Source organism: Melopsittacus undulatus, chromosome 11 (assembly GCF_012275295.1).
Source record: "Melopsittacus undulatus isolate bMelUnd1 chromosome 11, bMelUnd1.mat.Z, whole genome shotgun sequence".
NCBI classification, from domain to species: Eukaryota; Metazoa; Chordata; class Aves; order Psittaciformes; family Psittaculidae; genus Melopsittacus; species Melopsittacus undulatus.
Window position 1 is genome coordinate 21544754 of NC_047537.1, and position 19209 is coordinate 21563962.

At 41.1% G+C, this 19209-nt stretch overlaps 1 protein-coding gene across 1 annotated transcript in view; it reads left to right on the forward strand.

The window, feature by feature from the left end:
* The first annotated feature begins 753 nt into the window (after positions 1-753).
* The window catches only part of HELZ (helicase with zinc finger), an 84994-nt gene continuing 66538 nt past the window's right edge, over positions 754-19209 (forward strand). Inside the window, exons 1-2 of the mRNA XM_034067428.1 lie at positions 754-800; positions 17542-17769. Coding sequence (XP_033923319.1) covers positions 17560-17769 — 210 coding nt within the window. The 5' untranslated portion in view covers positions 754-800; positions 17542-17559. The remainder of the gene's footprint in view (positions 801-17541; positions 17770-19209) is intronic.

Below are 19209 nucleotides of genomic sequence, written 5' to 3' on the forward strand. Positions count from 1 at the left end.
AGATTACCCTGTGAAAATACAACTGTTATGCAAAGCAGTTTCTGGAACTCATGCGCAGCCAGAACCGCGTTATCATCAGTCCCTGGGCAGGAGCAGGTGGGCTGCAGAACACTGTGTACAACAGGCGCTGGCTGCAGCCTCTGCCTGTGGGCCCAGGGGGCTGCGAGTGTCTATAAGGGCAGAAATTAAGCAACCAACCAACCAACCAAAGCCAAACTAAGCCCAAACCCATCAGAACAGTACAAACCCAGCGACAAACACGTATTTCAGCACAGGGGGACCCCGTCTCACAGCTTACCGGCGGGACTCTACGCGTGTGCGCAGCTCTACCGCGCTGAGGGGCTGCTGCGTGCGTGCAGAGGCAGCGACCGGTTCCCAAGGAAGGGGAGGGGGCGAGAAAAATAAAGAGAAAGAAAACAACGAGTGAAAAACCCACCCCGGTGTCGCCGGGTCCCTGCCCAAGCGGCACTGCACGGCCCCCTCACGCCGCTGCCTGAGGGGAAGCGCTGTGGGCCGGGGTCCGCGGCCGCCCTCCGCCTGCCGCCGCCTGCCCCATCGTGCCGCGAATAGAGCTGCGGGTCCGGGTCCGGGTCCCGATCCCGATCCCGGTCCCGGTCCCGGTCCCGATCCCGATCCCGATCCCGGTCCCGGTCCCGGTCGCAGGTCCCTGCCGCCCTCCACTTTGCCCCGCTGGCCGCCGGGCCAGGCCGGGCCGGGCGCAGGGCGGGGGAGGGCTTTCCCACAATGCTTTGTGGGGACGTTGACAAGTGGATCCAAGATGGCGTAGAAAGTAATGACAGGTAAGTCAGGACTTCCCCGTTCGCCCCCCGCCGGGGCCGAGGCCGGCCGGGCCCGGCTGCCGGGGGGCTCCCGGGAGGCCTCGGGGGCCCTTCGGTGACCCGCAGCTCGACCGAGCGGCCGAGCGAGGGGTGCCGGCCGGGCCGGGGGCTGAGCGGTGCCGGCTGGAGAGGGCCCTGTGTCTGCGGAGGGGCCTGCAGCGGCAGCCGCTCCGGGGCTGTTTACGGGCGGGCTGTGCCGGAGCGCCGGGGGCTGCGGCGCTCTCCCGTGGGCCTGCGGCTGCCGGCGGCCGGGTCGGCGCGGCCCGAAGCCCGGTGCCGCGGGGGCAGGCGGAGGGGCCGGTGTGGAGAGCCGGGGATGGCTCTCAGGAGCCCCGCTTGCCCGGGCTCCGGGGGGGGCTCCGTGAGGGAGGAGGGCGGCGGGAGGCAGCGGGTGGGAGTCAGCTTTGTTTTTGTGCCGGGCGGGGCGGGAGGGAACGGCTGGCGACAGCCAGGAAATCACAGCCATAAAATACAAGCAGGGAAACGTTTTTAGGTAGGGTTTGTTGAAGGATGGAAAAAACAAATTGAGAGAATTTAACAGCTGCTGTAAAATTAACCCTCGGAGCGATGGAAGCGTTGGCAGAGGAGCTCTTAGTTTTGTTTTCTGCAGGAGGCTTTGTCAGGGCCGAGTGGCTACAAGTTGGGAGGTCTAACACAGAGCCCGAGAGCACCTTTCACATGATGCAACTGTCCTGAAACTGAAAATAGGGGAGTTCTTACCGCTGGTTGCCATACAGCCCTCCCAACAGAGACTATGTACATGTGTATATATAGGGCAAATCCACAAGTAGGGAAAGGATATAGGTTACTCATCCGAGGGTGGGTCACGTCCTTTTATTATCAGTTTCCAAATGAGTGAGGTTGTTTGGCTTCAGTGCATTCTTAGTCAAACTGTTGTTTGATTATACTAACGTGATTAAACACATCCTTGATGGAAATGAAGAGCTAACTGCAGGGAGACAGTTGCAAAGTTGCTTTCCAGTGAATGACAAAGAGTGAGAGGTGACAAGGCAACCGGATTTGTGCATTATCGGAGGTACAGTGAGATGGAGTTTTAAAGTAACAGAGAATATTTCACTTTTCATTGAAGAAATGAAAGAATTCAGTTGTAAGACACATGAATCTCCTGAGAATGAATGTCCCCATTGACAAATTGAGTGCTTCATGGATTGTCTTGTTGGGATGGTTTGAATTGTTGGGGTCTTCTAATGTTGTTCTTAATAAATAATATAATTGAAACAAGGCGAAGGATAACATAGTTCCCCCCATTTATTTATATTAAAAAAAGACACAATCCTTTGTAGAGATGAAAAAAACCCTAAGTTAAATGAAGTGGTACTTGGTAAGTTTGCGTTATTTCCAAGGCTGATTGGTAGAATGGACAGATTTTCAAATAATGTGTTTAAAATTCAGTTGTTTTGGTACATTTGGGTTATAGCAGCTGGTGAATGAAAACTCCCCCTATTTTTAGGGGGCAAAGCTTTTTTGATGGGGACAGTCTGGGGATGTCGGGCAGCTCACTGATACTGTGCAGCCAGGAGCTGATTTTGAACATGCAGTTGAAACTGAGATGAGGGGGAGTGTACAAGTGACCATCACATTCCCTCCCCCTCCTCAGGATACAAACCGAGGGATTCACTCTTAGATGGATCAGGCTTTGGTAGGCTTAGCTTTGACAGCGCAGAAATTGTGAGTGGTGAAAGCTGAGTTATGCTGGTTTTTGTGTTGAACTTTAATTAGCAGAACAGTTTTTCTTTATTGGTAAGTGAAAGACCATTTTCTGTGTTATTGCTGATAGAATTGAGTTCTCTTTGTAATTTGTTATGAAAGCAGAACTTACTTTCTTTATTTTTTCCTAGCTGAAGTCACATTTCTATTATCACTCCTCATCTCTGTGAGTTCTTTTAAGTTATGAAATGTACTGTGTGTGTATTTCCCCTCCTTTAGTTCACACACGCTGTGCCTTTTTAAGTGAGCCAGATGAATTTTTCCATGAAAGAGGCTTATTGAAGTGATGGCTCTAGGACTTGAAAGGTTGTCATAGCTGGTTATGTTGGGGGATTTTTGGTCTTGTTTTATTTGGGGGGTAGGAGGTGTGAGGTTTTTTGGCCTCTCCCCAGCAGACTAAAAATGAAGGAGAGATGTGGAAGCAATATCTTAATCTGTAATTTGTCCCAGTTCTGCTTGATCTGTCATGGAGGAGCCTTTCCCTTTGTGAAATCTCACTGCTCTCAGAGAAGTGGTTCCTGGCCTTTAGGCTCTGTATGAGTGATCTGGTTGCAGGAGAAGGGCTGCAGTGTGGTGAGGACTTCTGATTGAGGGCTCTATTCCCAGAGAAATTCCCATCTCAACAAATGTAAGTGGCAGTGTCTAGAAACTTTGAAGAAGTGATATTTCCAACTGGGTAGGATTCAGGCCTAGTGCTTGAGCGATCTGGACAGCCTGATGCAAATCACTTCACCTGTTTATGCTTTCTTTTGAAGGAGTTTAAAATAGGAATAGTGAATTTTACCAACCTGTAAGGAGTCTGGACGCCTGTGGATGAAAGAGGCTGTGTAAGAGCGAGGCAATATTACCAGTAATGTTTTCCAACTCTGTTAATTTAGTAGCGTGATGAAATGTTTTCTCTGTTGTCGGCAATTATTCTTGTTACTAAAATCCCCTTTGCAATTATAGTGGGGTATTCTCTCAGTGTGGTGGTTCTTTTCTGTTTCTTCATTGTTTACAACCACCTTACATTTGCTCCTGCACTTTATTCTAGGTGTTTTCATTTTACAAATGACAGAAGCAATTGCTGGAGCAATTCAGATTATTAGTTCAAAGCCCCTGAATCTTTCACCTTGCTGACGTTCCCTCCTGAGGTCAGTGGTACCCAATAGGTCTGGTAGCAGGAGTGAAATGTAAATTAGCAAAGTGTTTTGTAATAATTTAAATCCTGTCCCCTGTGCACAGCCTGAATAACCAGGGAGAGCTGTGGGAGCTGGCAGGGAGGACAAGAGGGAAGGATGGTGTCATTCTGCTCTAGCTTAGGGATGGAGTAGGTGGACAGCTGGTGTTCCCTCTGCCTGTGGGATCAGTAGGCCAAGAGTCCTAGTAAATGCGAATCCCGTCCCTATGTTTTTCCTGGCATTGTTAAAGGCTTCTTCCTGGAAGGAGATCCCTCGTATTCCTCTTGGTGCAAGGGTGCTGGGGGCTTATCATCAGGGAGAAAACAGTAATTTTTGTATTCCCCATCTTCTGTCCTGCTTGTGTGTTATAGCTGTTTCATAATTTCTCACTGCTTTTCTTGAGATGCTAAGACAAGATCCCATTATCACTATGTGGTGTTTTTCCCCTTCAAATATAAGTCTTATGAGTTAGATAATCAGAACAAAGAAGGCCTTCCTGTTTCTGATCTTGTTTGGCTTAATATTTCTTCTTTGGCCTTCAGCAGCAGTCAGCACTTGCATTTATGTATATCAATGACATATTTAGAGACATTGTGCTCTATATGTTTGATTTCTTATTCCCTTTGGTAGACTTCTGTGATGGTCACTCTTGTTCCAGCAAGGAAGAAAAGAGAATATTGATAAAGAGAGCTTTTACAAGAGTTTGAACTGAACATTAAGGAGTAAAAACCCTGAAGGAATGCTTGGTCTGGAGATTTTGTCTGTGAAAGTCACACTTGTTTTCTGGTATTTATTTGGGGGGGCTAGGGGAAGAAAATAACTTTATAGATACTGAACTGAGGAGTCTGCCAGGTCAGATCCCTCCACAGAAACAGCCCAGCTTCTGATGATTTTATGATGGTGGTATTGATATGTAACTCAAGTGCCTTATTCAAAGCCAGTCTTGCTTACTGAGCTTTCATCTTCTCTTCACACAGATGTTTACAACATGAGGCTGCAACCAGAAGCAATCACTCATGTCTGAGAAAAACAGAAAAGTGAATATTACTGTAGGAAAAGAAGTGATTAGGAATTTAAGCAGGGAGATTGTAATTACCCATGGGTGAGAATTTGTTTCTCTGTTGCATTTCTATTGCACTGCTAGAGGAAGTTAAAGGGTACTTAATGTGGCTATAACATAATATCCAAATATTTCTTCACAATTTTCTATGCAAATTCATTGTCATAAATTTAATAGAAATGCACTGGTTATTTCCACAGTCTTTTCTCAGAGTCCTTCAAAATATCAAATTACAGACTTATTACAGGAAAGCCAGATAAGAAATCATAGATTTCAGTCTTTTTCCTTCTTAAATGTAATTTTACTACACTGAAGGGTTCCATTTTATGATATAAAAAGTTTGAGTGGTTCCTATGGCCCCAGCCTCCTTCTGAATGAATGCAAGCGATCAGATTTTCTAAGTGGCATGGAGTCTTTGTCAGCTGTTAGGAGACTTGTACTTGAGCAAGGAGGTAATTGAGAATTAACAGCACTGAACTGTGCTGCTTTTCCAAGAAGCAGTAGATACACAGTGCTGCTGAGTCGGTAGCAAGAGTTTTTGTAAGTGATTTTATGTAAAGAGATGTTTTGGAGATGTTACTGTAAACTGTTGTATGATTTGTTTCTGTTAGGAAGTACCACTTGCATGAGGAATGATGTGTCTGAGGTGGATGTTTCAAATCTTTGGTGTATATGTGGTTTGGGGAAATAAATTTCATGATGTTCCCTGTTTGTAAGCAGTAGGAAAGCTGATGATTCTCAGAACTGTAATGACTAAACATTGGAAGGAAAAGAATAATAGACTAATGTTTGGTATGAAGTTTGGATTTTGAAGTGGCAGGAAGTGAAGGACAGAAATGTCAGCAGTGTGTGCATTCGTCTGAGCTGGTTTTATGGTAGATAGGGCAAGTGTTATTTAAAAGTGATCTCTCAGTCTGTGAATTTCACAGGGTTGGGGTTGTTTTTTCATGGTTCTATGTATCAAAATCACAATGTTCATCAAAACACTAAAAATAACACTGCTTAAATATGCTTAGGAGATCTTTCAGAGCCCTTCAGACCCCATGGCAAGAGGGAAATAGGTAGCGCCACACAAGCTGTTTCTGAGAATCTTGCTGATTGGTAAGGTGGCATGAGTGTTTAATTTGTTGGGAAATATTCAGTGGTTCAGTAAACCAAGAAACTAGCAAATCTTTGTGGACATAATAAATGGAGAATGCCACAAATGAAAAGCATAGTGGTTTTGGCGGCATATAAAATTATTCTTCTTGTTTATATATCTTCTCACTTAATATAAGATAATCGGTATTTTTATAAGTGAGGTTTGCATTTTATCCTGGGATAATTCTGGGGAGTTGGGGACAGGCAGTGTGCTTCTGTTCCCAGGCAATGTTCCTTCACTGCTCTGAACTCAGTTCCCTACCAGGAGGATGGGATTCCCCAATGCTGTGGACCAGCCATGGTAGCTGCCTTGTATCTGCTCCACTGTCATTGTGGGAGCTAGAATTTGTTGCGCTTTTCTCACAGACGCACAGTGAGGTCGTCGAGAGAAGTGTGTTTCACGTTCTGAATCTGCACTAAGCTGTAGCTGAGTGCTGTAGGAATCTTATTGAAGTGATGCTTTTGATGATAGCTGTTTGTGCTAATGGTTTTGAGGTAACCGTACACTGGCTGTGTCTTAAAACAGTCACTTTTGGAATGGTGTAGGACATTTGTTGTTTGAACTGACTGATCTTGCTTGCCTGTAGTGTTGTTTATGTTTGTTTGGCTAAGCTAGACACTGCTTTTCTTCCTCCGAAGTTCTGTCAGAATGATGCCATTAACCACACTAGGATTGTTACTCATTCCTGCTGATGTCTGCTCTTTGAGTGGGGTTGGAAATACGTGACTGAATCTCTAATGCTCATTTCAAAAGGAATGAGTAGGGTGAATGCCACTGGGAAACTTGTGCTTTGGATACAAGTTATGGTGTTCCCCATAGGGTTTGCTGTGTGAGAAGAACTTGGGAATCCATGTTCTATTCTCAGGAGAGGTGTAAAAATTGAGCCTCTTGATAGTATCACATTCATGCATTTGAGTAGAGCAAACGGGGATGTTATAAAAGCATTATCCAGATGCAGAAGGGTTAATATCATTAAAATACAGAGTTAGAAGACAACTCCCCAAACCAAGCTTAGCTTTATTATGCTAAAGTATTTGAAGCACAGTCATGTAAAAATGAATTTCAAAGGTTATTTACAATAAAGATAGCAATTTTTAGTGGTGGAGGTTAGTTATTGCTTTGAACTTTCAAAACAGCACACAAAAATATCATGCACAGTTATATAATAGGCATGGTTTTGGGAAAGATGTGTTTGGAGTATCTGTGGGTGGCATGATTGTGTTATTAAATCTGTTATGGTAGGACCCTTTTGTGCTAAGCACTGTATAAATGCGTAACAAAAAACTCAGTCACAGTATTATTCACTACTATAATAAATTTAAGTTCATTATAATGCTGCAGTGAAGATTGAGGTATATTGAAAGAAAATTTTCCTGGTTTTGCAGCTTTCTGCCTTAGTTCTGTGCTCGGTTTGTGAACTGTGCACTTCAAACCATGTGATGTAACTGATACTGAGCGTGACAATTTTTACTTGCTGTTGCCTCTTGAGTAGATTGAAAGTGAGATTCAGATTTTGCATCTCAAAAAATGAATTTAGGGCTTTTTCCACACTCTCCATCCATCTCAAACTGTGATCCATACATGGAGCATTTGTACTAGTGGCAAGCTGTGTGCTTCTGGTTGATCCCCTGGCCATAGGTGCATGTTGCTTTGCAGGACTGGGGTAAGTCAAGAGTGGTTTAAGTTCTTGTATGAAAATAGAGTTTGGCATGTGAGGAAGGACTGTTTCATCATCACTACAATAGCCCTGTTGAGAAGAGAAAGCATGCATTGAATCAGTGTGCTTTGGAGCTGCTTAGCTGGTGGGGGAAGAAGAGTCTGCATGGGGTTTTCCAAAGGGGGGTATGCTGTGATGAATAATTTCCTAATTTTAAAAGTAACTTCTATTGCTGGAATCCATTTATACCTGTGTTAGAGGGAGCAGCAAACTGAACACAAGACTGGAAGTAAGGGACTGCTAGTTTTGATTCTCTGTGGCTAGTTAAGTTGATGAAGTTTAGGAAATGAAATGTGGTCAAGTGCTCTCTGTATGAATGGCAAGTTCAGAGAGTGTTGTGGAAAACTTTATGACATGGTTTTTGCCTTTAAACTTCTGGAACACATTTGTAAATATCCTGATGTGTTTTGCATTGAAATGACGCTTGGGAATCTTCTTTGATTCCCCTTTGTATTCCTTGGGAGCACAGTTTTGTACTTGGCATTTTGAAAATGGGGTGACACATGTTTAGTCGCATATACACAGATGTACCTATATATCATACAGCAGGCACTTCTCAAAAGGGACTTTTGGCATTATCCTATGACTCAACAAAGAATATTGGTAATTGCATGGCTGTGGAAGTCCTTAAGATTAATGATGTTTGCTTTTTTTGGTCAAAATTACTTCTAGACATTAGAAGGTGAAATGTGCAGGAGCAGGGGCATGTTCTGTTAGTCAAGTGCTTAAAAGAGAGTTTCAGCACAAGTATGGTACAGTTTGAAGAGTTGTGGATTAATGATGTTTAAAACAGCTCTTAGGATATGAACACTGTATTCTTCTTTGAGTTTGAGACTTGCAGGTTGGTGCTGCTCCACGGAGAGCTGCTGGTCATGCAGTGCTGATTTTTTCCCTTTGTTTTTCTCTGGCAAATTTCATTAAAAGAAGCAAAGATTAAATTACTTTTCTAATGCATTTTTTTAAATGTAAGTAATTGGAGATGTTGTTATGGGGATAAAATGGTAACCATGGGACAATATTTCGATTAAAACGCCCTCATCTTGGTTAAGTGTGAGAAACTTCACTCTCAAAAAGCAGTAAGAATGTACAGGTAGATGGGATACAGACTGCTGCTGTTAACTGGTTATTATGAAAGACTGTTTACGTGGAGATTTTCTATGAAGGAGCCAAAAGAACTTTAGGTGGGGCAGAAGCACCACCTATTATTATGTTACCTGATGCTTACTATGACATGCTCCTCATTTCAGTCGGTTACTGCTTGCCAAATGTTAATTATTTGGGTTGAAATTTCCCATGGTAGGTGTCTATCGCAGGCTGACTTTTTGGGTGCTGTGGAGGGGAGTGAAGAGTTTTGCCTACATGGTCCAGTCTTTCTTAAAAACAGGGCAAAAAATGTGTTCTTATGTTCACAGTAAAATAGGGGAAAAAAACCCTAATGACCTGTAGAGCTGCTTTGTAAAATGTTGAGATTGAGCTATAGTGAGATATTTCTGCCAAGGATATACTTGTTATCAACCCTGTGAAAATCTGCTCAGCGTCGGTCAAATTAGCATTTAGTACAAGTCTAAAAGATAATTAATCCCTGCAGTGAATATACTTCAGCTTGTGTTATGGGATTTCTGTGCAATTTGCAGGCTAGGGCTTCCACGTTCCTCCCTAGTATGATTTTGGACAAAAATGAGAACACAGAGAATTCCCCTCCTGTGCTCCTGACACCCAGTTCCTCTTTCCTACCAGCTCTACCTTCATTTAGCACAGAGGAAGCAGTGACTGGATTTAAACAGAAGGTGCAAAATGGAGATTTTCACAGAATATGCAGAATATGTAGAGTAAATGTGGAGATGGGGGTGACTGAACAAAGAGAATGAAAAACACTAGTGTTAGAAATAGAAGGGAGGCTACACTGTCTGGCTACATACAATTTATTTTATAATGCTAATGCAGTTGTTTGTTGGAATACATTTTCACTATTTGCATAAATTAGAAAGTGTTTCAGAAATGGCGTAGGGAATAACAAATAAAAGGCAAATCATACTTAAGCCCTGTCTTTGCTACAGTTCATTTTCTGTATTTCTAATGAACGCTCTCATGTTGTGATGTAGAGAAATGCTGAGTACTCATAAGTCACTCTACAGACTCTGGGTGTTTGCCTTTGATCACATAAAGGGTTGTATAGTACAGGGCAGAGCATAATGGGGAAAAATCACTTTCAGTTGTCTTAATCTGAATCTTAAGAAGCGTATATGTTGTAATGTCTTAATTCTTTGTAAAATGGGAATAATGTCAGAAGGATAAAGGTATTTTCTTAATACTTGTAAAGTCCTCAGTCACAGTATTTGTAAGCATTATTGGGAAATTAATGAAAACATTAAAATGCAGTCTTGAGAACCAGATTTGAGTAGCACACACTAAATAAGGCCTTAGGCCCTCTGCTGAGTATTTAACTCAATGTCCATTAAGCAGACAGCCTCTGTTCTGCCTGCTCATTCCGCCAGGTAGCCTTGGAAAATGTAGTATGTGACTAATACAGTGAAAGGCAATATCATAATGCAGGCACACAGAGGGACCAACATAAGCTTGCACAGATACTTTTGTCATTACACAACCCTTGAGGATTGACCTTTGCAGTCTAGTATTTATACTCTAATTGTAATGAATGCAATATGTGTATATATTTGCTTTGTGTAGTTCTGAATCTTTAATTTGTCAGTAATGGATGGTTTTCAGACAAAGGAAGTACACATCACACTGATGATGTACTTTAATTTACCATCTATTTTGCTTAGTTTCATCAAGATAGGCAATGTTTTCAGACAGTGATGTGAAAAAGGGTCATTCTAAAGGCAGGTGATGAAGATATTTAGGATACTTACATGGTGGATGTAGTGGTTACAAGTGCTGAGGTCATGAGTTCTTTCCAGACTTTGGGTGAAAGATGGCCACTTCGTCCGCGTGTGTTGCTGCCACTGGTTGTATAGATTGGCCTTTCTGCTGCTATTTCCAAAATGAAAATGAGATAAGTAAAGGTAATATAGTGTTAGTAATCATTTAATGAAGTGCCTCTACTGCAGTCATAACTGGCATGCAATCAAATCTGACTCGTTACTGTGATGTATGTTAAGTGGTTTAAAGAACACAGAGGATCCAGATGTGGAAGACATTTGCTCTTAATCTCAATTGCGGATATATTTTTTACTGCTGTTATGTGAATAGTAAACCACCCACAGGAACTTGTTCCTTTTTTGGTAAATGTGGATGTGTTTATTCCATTAAGTTTACTGAATCAGACTCACGGCTCTATTTATGTGGCCAGAGATCACTTGTCCCCTTAATTTACGGTGTTCTCTTTGTTTTTTCAATGATGAAGGATAATCTAAGTGTTTCATGGTAAGGGGGCATCATGAACCTCCGAATTCCTTTTTCTCCCTTTCCAAAATCAAGCATATCACGTTCCTTAGAGCCCATGTATCAGAAGTTGTTGCCGCTGTTATGCTATATAATAAAACCTCAGAATGAGCTTTCCTCATTCTGTATGCTCCATTTCAGATTTAACATCATTTTTGGAATTTCAAGTAGGGTCATTTTGCCTGGAGTTGTACAACATTAACCAGAGTAATTCAGTTATTTCAGAAAACTGATTAGATTGTCCTCTCTCGAGGGTGGAGACTTTTGTATTTGTTCTGTAAGGTGTGCAGTACGTTTCTGAGCACTGTGTGTAACTAATATTACTGACTTCAGCCAGAATTGCAATAAATAAGTGTGTAGTTTCTATGCCATTGTATTTTTCTTAAAATAAAAGGCAAAAGCACCTTTTATACTTTTTTTCCTGCAGCCTATGGATGAAAGATGCTCCATCCTTATCCTCTGTTCTGTTAAGTCTTTCACATTGGTATAGTGCACTATCGTTATCTACTCTTACTTTATTAAATGATTCCTGAGTGTGGGATTATTTATGATGTGTATGTCATGACACTAGGGAAGTGCATTTTCTTCTGTGTGTGAGTGGCTTCTGTATTTTGTGCAGCTGTATTTTATTCCTTCCTGGAGGCTTGGGTAAAATGCTTTTTTGTCTGAAGGCAAAGATAAGTGTATTTCATTGCTATAGGTAAGGCAAATAAATAGATATTTAATTTTGTATTACTAATCTGAGGTTACTTGCATGGTATTTTGTAGTACTACAAAAACAATGCCTTAACACCTAGAGGTGCAAGCATGCTTTAAGATGGGATCACTAGAGGTGCCAGAGAAACTGTAGAATATGATTTAACAGTAGGTAGATGTATTATTCTGTGTTGTAATATGTGATCTGAGAAATGCAGTTTGGTTGCAGAGTCTAAATAGTTGAATACCATCATTTCTAAGTCTAACATTGGCATGTTCACAGTAGCTAACATTTCTTATTGTGTAGTATACGAAATGTGTTGTAATTCATCCAGTTTATTAAACGAACCCAGATCTTTCTGTACCTGTGTAAATTTAAGTATCTTGTCAGTCTTTTCCTGATGATTTTGAGTGAGATGGAGCTAGAATACTCATCAGTCACTGAGATTGTGTCTGTGCCAACTTTCTGACTTCCCAAATATTACTTTTCTGCACTATGAAACAACAAATTTTTGAGGTCTTCATACGTGAATTACGCTGTGAGGTGCGTACTGCTAGTGTATGTAGCCAAAAAAGGTTAGAAACTCAGCTCCAGTGAAACCTGGAAACTACTACATGGATTATTGAGCAGTTAATGAATGTAGCTTATGTCTTTTATCGTTAATGGGCACAAAAATAAGTAAGAAATTTCTTTTACTGATGAATGATACTGTGGCACAGCGCTCGCTCTGTGGCAGTAATTGATGGGATAATGGATGCCTTGGTACCAACGAGAGGCTGAATTACAGTTTATCCTTTCCTTGGTGGACTGAAGTTTGGGTCTGTTAGCTGCCTTGTTCCACATGTTCCATAAAACTTGCAGCATCTTTGAGATCCTTTAGCCCTCAGTGGAATTCGGTATCAGTTGACTGAAGGGAAGGACAGAGCAATCAGCCTCAGAAATCCCTTTCTGCCTCTGACAAGGAATTGCTGGGAAGGTGCGATGAACCAGCTGTTTCTGCTTCATGTGTTACCAGAATTCCTTACGTGTGTAAAACTTCTGTCCAGTTGGGTGGCCAGCCCTTCCCATTTGTGAGAAAGGCTGAGAAATCACAGAGGGTTAGGAAACACAGTGTGGTCACTGCACGTGTTTCCTTAGAGAGGGACAGAATGAGTTGAATTCCTGCCCTGCTTTCTCTGAGCCTGTGCCAGCTTGACCGCACTAGGCAAAGGAAGGGCAAACCCTTCTCCTCCTCTCCTTTCCTGCAATACAGTGAGCTGTTAACAGGAGGACACAGCTGAATAGCTTTGGCAAGGCGTGTTTGGGTGCTTATTTCTCACAGCAGAACTGTTTGAAGGGTTATGGAGTGTAATGGGAGGCAGCTGGAGAGGCTCTTCCCCTGCATGTTCCCCATGGCAATAGGTCTCATTCATTTGCTTCAGTTGGAGAATCCCAGGATGTGGCTCTTGAAGTATATACAATTGACAGTGAATTCCTACCAGTCTCACTGTAGGACTGCAAGTTGAACATCATTGCTTTAGCATAAATCTTTATAAGAGATGTTAATGTCTGGTTAAAATATGCAAATATTTACTGACTTGTCTACTGTTTGTCAGCTTGGCATGCAAGACCTTGGATCTGATCCTTCTGTCTTGGCAGACATTGGGAATTTTGCCAATAACATTAATAGGAACAGCATTGTGCCCTCTAATCTGTTTGTTTATGAAGTACAGTGAGAGTTATCTGGCTAGATGCTTTACAGTGAATTGAGAAAGCATCTGTTTGAAATTTTTTTAGGAACCATCACATGCTTTAACTTATTATCTTAATGTATGGACCCTTTGATTGCATAAAATAGATCTCTAAGCTGTGAAGCATGAAAGTGCACAGTCATGAGTTAAACTGCTGTGAAACACTCAAATTTGAGTTCACGATGTTCTCTCCTCCTACATTGGTTTTTAATTTGAGTTGGACTCATCAGACTGGAGTAGTTCTTCAACAGCCTCCTGTGCACCAAGCAGGCGTAGTGTTTACTTGCAAATAAATGACTGTGTGGATCACGTTGTTTATGGCTCTTCCTCCTCAAGCTGCTGTCCCTTCTGCCTTTCCCAGCCCCCTCTGCAGTTCTGCAGGGGAAATGTGTGCTTTTATTTGGAGATTAGATTGTAGTTACTCTCTTTATGTTTGTTTACAAAATCCCTTTGGAAAGAAGGCAAAATATTCATTAGGAATATTGAGCCTGAAAATCATTAGTTGTAGGGAGGATAAAACACCCCCTCATAGTTCATTGAGAAAAACCACCAAGGCTTAAGTTAAGATCTTTTACATGATGTTTTGTGGAAGCTGAGCACAAATGTCTTTGAAGGCCAGCAAGTTTTCTTCTACTTAAAGGCAAGAGTTTTTTTGAGGTACAAACTGTAATGCCAAGGTTAGATTTGTGGATTAGCTAGTGAAGAAGAGTTGTGTAAGCTTCTATCTGTGCTCTACTCAACGTGATGCTTACTGCCATATCGGGTGGAAATCACAGGCTCTGTGTTTAAATACTTCACTTGGGTGTGTAAATCAAGAGTTCTTCTCTAGGCAGCCGGCATTCAAAGCTTTGTATTGCCACTGATAGTGCAGGCTCTGTTGATACAACATTGTGCCTGTGTTTCTAAGGTAGGAATATGCCTATTTACTCTTCTTGAAGTTTTGCAGATGTACTAAACGTTGCTACTAGAATAAATTGTTACTCAAATTTGAATTTAGGAATTTGTGGCATGTTCTGCAGGCCATTTTGAGAAAATGAGTAATCCTGGCATTTGTTCTGTTACATGCCTAGTATTTTAATCTCAATTTTACAGACAGAAAAGTGAAGTGCATAAGTAATTTGCTCAGTTTTGTGAAGGGATTCAGGAACACAGCACAGACCTTGTGACTCTTCAGCTTTCCATTCGAATCTGTAATAACTTCTACTCTTGGAATGGATGTAGAAATTCCTGTTTTCTATTTGAAATCTCTTGGAAAATAAACACAACTCAGGTTTCCTTTGACAAGTGTATAGGCCTTCGCTATTAAAATATTAACTGTTCTGAAATGATTTTAAGCATGGGTAGGTCAGGCACTACAATAGCTAGATTTTAAGAACACGTATTTGTAATTCACATTTACCTAAACTACTCTCAGCTGCTGATTTAGGCACAGCTCAGGGGACCAAAACCAGGAGCACAGGTTTTTAAAGAGCCATCAGGAAGAGCCAACTGTGTCCAGGGAGCAGTTCAGAGCACCTGGATTGGAGTCTGAAGTGGATGGTGCAAATACGCAGTAAATGTGCGTGTTTGTGTCTGCATGTATGGATGCAAATGCAATTGAAATTAAATCTGAGAGCTGGAGTGTATAATTTTCCATATGTTGTCCACATACTGGTTTTCTTTGTTATGATTACATTTTATTTAAAACAAAACAAACCAAATTTAGACTGCAGTGGCTCCTTCTCTATCACTGTGTCCCATGCACCGTGACTTCAGTGCCTTCTGTAATTACACTGAGAAATACTAATAGCGTGACTCAGTTTAGCCCGTTACCCAAACAGCCTGGTCCTGACTTTCCTTGGCTCCACTTAACTTAATCCACGGGTTTTTGCTTAGGATCAGTTACCTCCTATGAAGTGCTTTCTAAGTCTTCAAGTTGACCAAAGGCATTATGTGGTCTTTGCAGTCCTGCTGGGGGTGAAATCCAGCTTCTCCTCAGAAAGACTATATTTATCAAAATTTTTCAAATATTTATCAAAATTTTTGATTTTTATCAAATATTTATCAAAATATTTATCAAAACAGCCAGCATAAGGCAATAGATGAGTAACATGGGTTTCTTTTACCTAGCGCCATGCTGGAAAAGGAGGACTGCGTAACTTCACTTCCAAATGCCTTCAGTTATGCTGGCCAGGTCAGTTAGGATAGGATCTGTGTATAATCAGTTCCTTGGGAATAAACACACAGCAGCTCTGCTCAGACTTCTGGTCAAAGGAATTTTGGTTTTATGTCAGCCAGGAAGTGAGGAAATCAAAAGTACAACAGAGTTCATGAAACCCTCTCTTGTCAGTCCCTTAGGAGGAAAACAGAATGTACATGAGAAAAACATCAATTAACTGTTGTATTGCTATTGAAGCAAATCCTAGATTTGTAAAATTCACTGTGGCCTAAAATGTTACTCAAGTGGAAATCAGTGTAATTTTTGTTGTATCTAGAAAGCATCCTTACATAAACAGCTTTTATACCTAACATTTGTATAATTGAAAATATGTGCTTAAGTGATCCAGCTGAGTATCTTTGATGTTAATAGAATTACTCCATGAATGAATTACTCATATGTATGGAAATGCAAAACCTACTTGCCTGTTCCTATTCGGATTGAAAATAGGGGTTTATTTTTAGCAGAGAAAGAAATATATGGATGAATGAGGTAATACTTTGCCAGGCCATTATTAAGGAAGAGGCATATGTCACAGATTTGTATCAGGATAACTGCAAAATGTTCATGCTTGTCTTCCTCCTTTTTTGGGGAAGAGACATTGTGGTACATAAGAAATCTGTATAAAAGTTGTAAAAGGGAAGGTGATTTAAATCAAAATTGTCTTGGAAAAAATCAATATGCCTTTATGTTTGCATATTAATACTGAATCAGATTTTAAGAATGGAAGGGAATACGTTGTTCCCTTCTATGTTGTCTAAAATATGTCAAGTCTCATTTATATTTCTACCGTCTGTTGGCTCTGGCATCTGTTAATGAGGAGGTAGGATTTTTCATATAAGGAAATTACATTTATTTGACCTTCAGATTAACTTCCTGACTTTCTCTTAGTTTGGTTAAAAACCTAAAAATGTCAAGTGTAAAGAAACTTTATAGCAGCGCATTTTTAAAGTGGGCTAAGGACAGTTATTTGACACAGTCGTGATAGTTGATGTATAATCACAAATATTGCTGCTTGCTAGAACTGAAAATGAGAACTCTACCATTTTTTTCCTCTTTCAGTTATAAGAATGTAGTTTTGAGAGGTCAGCTTTAAAATACAATGTCTCTAAGGATGTGTATTGTATATGTAAATACATCAATGAAGGGAAAATGGAGACAGGGATTATTGAAGTGCTTTGCTTTTCTACTGGTGGATTAGATTGTGGATAACCATTTGTCTCTGTTTATTGGCAGATAATGTCTGCCTTGAATACAGATCTTTATCACAACTTTTCAGGTTTTTTCCTGCCTAAAAAGAAGTGCTTTAAGATTATTTAAGAAGTTGTGCACAAAGGTGTTGGTGTGAGGGGTACCTAGGTCCTTCTCAGACACAAATGGAAATAAACCAGCTGAAGGAAGAGGAAAGCAATTTCCTGTTGAGAATCTGTTCTTTCACATTCATCCTTGTCTGTCCCCATTGTGCTTAACCCAGCCAGAGAGCGTGGTTCCTTCCCTTAGTGTAGGTGAGAAGTGCTTTGGAGAGAAAGGTGTCTTGGAGTAAATGGCTGCAGGCTTGGAGAAAGTTTGGATGAGTTGTGTAACTTTCAAAGCAAAGATCATATTGTCAGCAAAGACCCCAAAGCCTCTATCGGTACTGGGTTTAAATGCCTTCTGAAATAGAATCAAAACTGAAAGCTGGGAGCAATGGAGAAAAGTCTGGGAAGAGATTAGTTAGTGAGAAAGCTTGGGCTAGAAAATGTGAGTGGCATAAAAGGAAGGGGATGTGATACAGCACCTTGAGATGGGAATGGAAGTTGGTTGGCAAGTTGTCACTGCCATTATACAGCTAACCAACATTTTATCGTCCCCTCTGCCCCCACTCTAGGATTTCTGTCCCTGAGTCATGGCAGACAGAAGACCAGAGAAGTCATGTGAACAAGCATGTGAATCTCTTAAGCAGCAGGATTATGAAGTGGCAGTGAAGCATTGCACAGAGGCTCTCCTTTCCCTCAGCCAGTACCCCCCAGCTCACCTCCCGGAGGCATGCCAGGCAGAAATCGACCGCATCAAAATCGAGACTCTTCTGTATAGAATTGCTTCCTTTTTACAACTTGTGAGTGTGACTCTTTAACAGCATTTAGTGAACTGGAAATAACACCGAACACCTTGTACCGTCAACATTCAAATAAAACTCAGAGTTTTCCTGTGATTGGCATGTTGTTTTGCCACGAATCCCTCTTGCTAAAGCATATATGAGGCTGTAGTTTTCCTTGATCTGTTTATTTTTCAGGACTGGGACCTCTAAGTAGTTTGGGTGTGAATCACAGTTCTCTAAAAGAATGAAGAAAAATACTTAAAATATATTCCAGGAAGGCAAAATGTCTGGGTTTAGGGTATTATGTTTGTACAGTTATGCTGAATTACATACCAATGACCTTATCTTTAAAGAGCATGAAATTAAGGTTGCAAACCTAAACACCCAGAAACCAAAGTTAAGGAATGCCAGAATTCAGGTAGCCAGTTCTCGCCTAATTTAGCTCCATTTGCACAGACCTGACTTTAGTCTTTTAATACTTGATCATGTACCAGCTTTCCATTGCTAGACTAGAGCATGTCTTGTGAAAGATGTAACTTTTAGTCTCTGGCAGGTTTTAATGGAAGTGTGAAAACTGGAGTCTTTGTAAAGATTTTTAAATGTAAGGTAAGAGGCTTAACCTTGAATTATAGGTGATCCCATTGCCAAATTCCTGTCCTTCCTTTAAAGCATCAGAGACTTACAGTTTCTTAAGGGAAAGGACAATACAGTGCTTAAGAATAAACCTACAACCTGCTTAATGAACCTATGTTTTTCCTTACCTTTGTGTTTTGGAAATACTATTATGGATTTACAGGAGCTTTGTCCACCCCAAATCTTCAGGTACTGGCTATGAACAGTTTCATCCCAAGTGGAAAAAGTCTGGCCAAGTTGTAAGACCTTGGTTGGCCAGCTTTAAAATAAATCTTGCCTATCTGATGTGAGAGTCTTTTAAATACACAGCTGAATTGGAGTATGCAAGAGCTGGGAAACCTCTTAAATGGAGAGGTCACCTCTCTTACAGCTCCCTCGGGGAAGAGGTTCAGAAATAACTAAAGTTGGTTTTTTTAATGGAAGTTACTACAGACTTGACGTCTCAAAATCATTTGCATAAGCCAATATGCAGATATGTGCTGAGCAGTATTTAAGACATTTCTGACCTTGATGCCTTGGAAAATCCTGTGAGGCACCCATCTGGATATTCATCATAGTGGCATTATTGCAGTAACTCTTCAGGGGCTTTAGAAAGATGCTTGTAATCAAAACTTTCCTCTTAAAGACTTGGGTTTCTACAGGTACTTGAAGGCCTAAAAAATAGTCATTCAGTGTTTTTTTCCCTTGTTTTACTAAATGAAGCAATTATTTAAAAACACCACTGATAGGACAGTAAAATAAAATACCTACAGATTTCAGCAGCATCATGTTGGTGCAAGTTTAAAAGAAGAATTGCAGTGGCCAGAAGAGAAAGTTCAGTTTTCC